At 47.2% G+C, this 1,889-nt stretch overlaps 1 protein-coding gene across 1 annotated transcript in view; it reads right to left on the reverse strand.

Moving 5' to 3' along the window:
* Positions 1-1,610: 1,610 nt before the first annotated feature.
* LOC107713867 (uncharacterized) overlaps positions 1,611-1,889 on the reverse strand; it is a 5,772-nt gene continuing 5,493 nt past the window's right edge. Inside the window, exon 3 of the mRNA XM_016519510.1 lies at positions 1,611-1,780. Within this exon, the coding sequence (XP_016374996.1) occupies positions 1,611-1,780 (170 nt within the window). The remainder of the gene's footprint in view (positions 1,781-1,889) is intronic.

Raw genomic sequence — 1,889 nt, forward strand, 5'->3', positions numbered from 1 at the left:
ATATATATATATATATACGTAGATGCCTCATCAGTGACTGTTTCTATGGGCCACCATATGATGACTTTACTAATCAACCATTGTCTCTTTCATGTAGAAGGCGAGGCTTATTCACCATATTGGGCGTTGCAATTTCTCCCATTCATAAGTAATACAAGTGCACCGTCTTCCTGTATTTTTGTCTGTAACGGTTTTATTTTAGGACGCCCTGCTTGATGTTGGATAATGCAATTTTATAGACTTTACAGAGGTTTTCCTGAGAACTGATGCCTTTTCATGTAATGTCTGACTAAGACCCTACAGGTGGAGGAGAAGTAAGACAGATGGAGCTGGATGAACTGTTGGAGGCAGGGCAGAGTGGAAGACAGGAGAGGCATGCAAAGGAAACTAAGGGAGATGAGCACAGTGGCAGCAGAGAACACAAAAACCACTGGTCAAAATATAGAGGGAAATATTACAGCATTGTGGCCCAATGCTGGTTAGGTATGTTTTGAAGCATGTCTGCTGGTTTGAGCTGGTTTCTGTTTCTACCTTGCCTTGACAGAATGGTGTCTGAGATGGAGCAAGGTTTTTCATCTCTTAATGGCCAAATATTGAGAGGTGTTCAGGCCTGTAATCCTGAATCTGATAGCTTTCTTTTGTGAGGAGCACCTCTGAGGTCTGGCCGATCATTACAGTGTAGATCAAAAATCGGAGGAGGTTTTAGTGGCTAAAAACTGGCTCACAAAAAGGTAAGCTTTCCAATTAAGGATGTACAGTAAAAGCCGTTCTGGCTGTTCTCCTGCGGAACGACCCGAAATTAATCTTTTGCTCAATAAAGAGGTTATTTCCTCTAAAATCTGAGCTGATTCCCTTTCTGCTGTTGATATTAACACACTGTTGAAGAGTGGAGGTTTTACAGCAAACTCCAGACAATAACCCCGTTTTATCCTGGACAAAACCCAAGGGTGTACTGCGCATGCACCAACTCTCTGCGTGAGCTCTAGCGGCGGAGCTGGGGGTTTTGTGTGTATATTTGTTTTTATTTTCTCATACATCTGTGCTCTTGGCCCACTGCCTGGATGCACTGGGACCATTTTTATTTCTTTTGAATGAGACCACTTGTGTAAACTTTCGTCCTCTCTCTCTTGCATAACCCTGCAGGTGGAGAGGGGAGGAACAACTTGTGGGGAACCGGTATTAACTGGTGCGAACACTCAGAGAACTTCCTTCCTTTGAACATTTTGTTTGAATCCCACCCCACGGTGGGGGGGACAAGACTCCTGTGCTGTGCAGAGGTGTGTTACAGAGACTCCATGAGTGCTGTAGCCCCTCTTTTGATTATTCAAAACCAGACCACAGGTTAGGTCACCTGCCTCTTTTTCCCTCCCTGAAGGTTAACAGTGCGATGCTTAGCCGCTGCTGCCACAAACGAGGCCTTTGGGCTGGGTGAACCTCCGCCTGCATTGACTGCTAGGGCTAGGGTTTCTGTACCCTAACTGTCCCCCCCTGGAAGCCAAACCCCGGACACGTGTTTTGAGGGGAGGGCGAGCAGTAGGCTTCCTGGGAAGGCAATTTTCAAAAGCTTCCCTATCTTGCTTGCGTTAGTCGCACAGCTGATGCATTATTTGTCACTGCGGGGCTGCACTGTCAAAAAGGGCTTTTGGCTCCACTGGGGAATCGAGGAACTCTGCCTTCTCCCTCTCTGATAAGCCCGTCAGACCCAACCACAGGGCTCTTTCACCCAGCACGGCCAGCTGCAGCCGCAGCTCTGCTCCCCTCGATGAGCGAAGGTTGAGATCTGCAATGACGCAGATCTCTTTCCACAATGCTGAGTCTGGGGGTTGAACATCCCCAACTCCTCCATATTGTGCACATCCAACCTAGTGAAACCTTTAACAGGTACCCCA

Source organism: Sinocyclocheilus rhinocerous, unplaced genomic scaffold (genome assembly GCF_001515625.1).
Source record: "Sinocyclocheilus rhinocerous isolate Xijiao unplaced genomic scaffold, SAMN03320098_v1.1 scaffold929, whole genome shotgun sequence".
Taxonomy (NCBI): Eukaryota; Metazoa; Chordata; class Actinopteri; order Cypriniformes; family Cyprinidae; genus Sinocyclocheilus; species Sinocyclocheilus rhinocerous.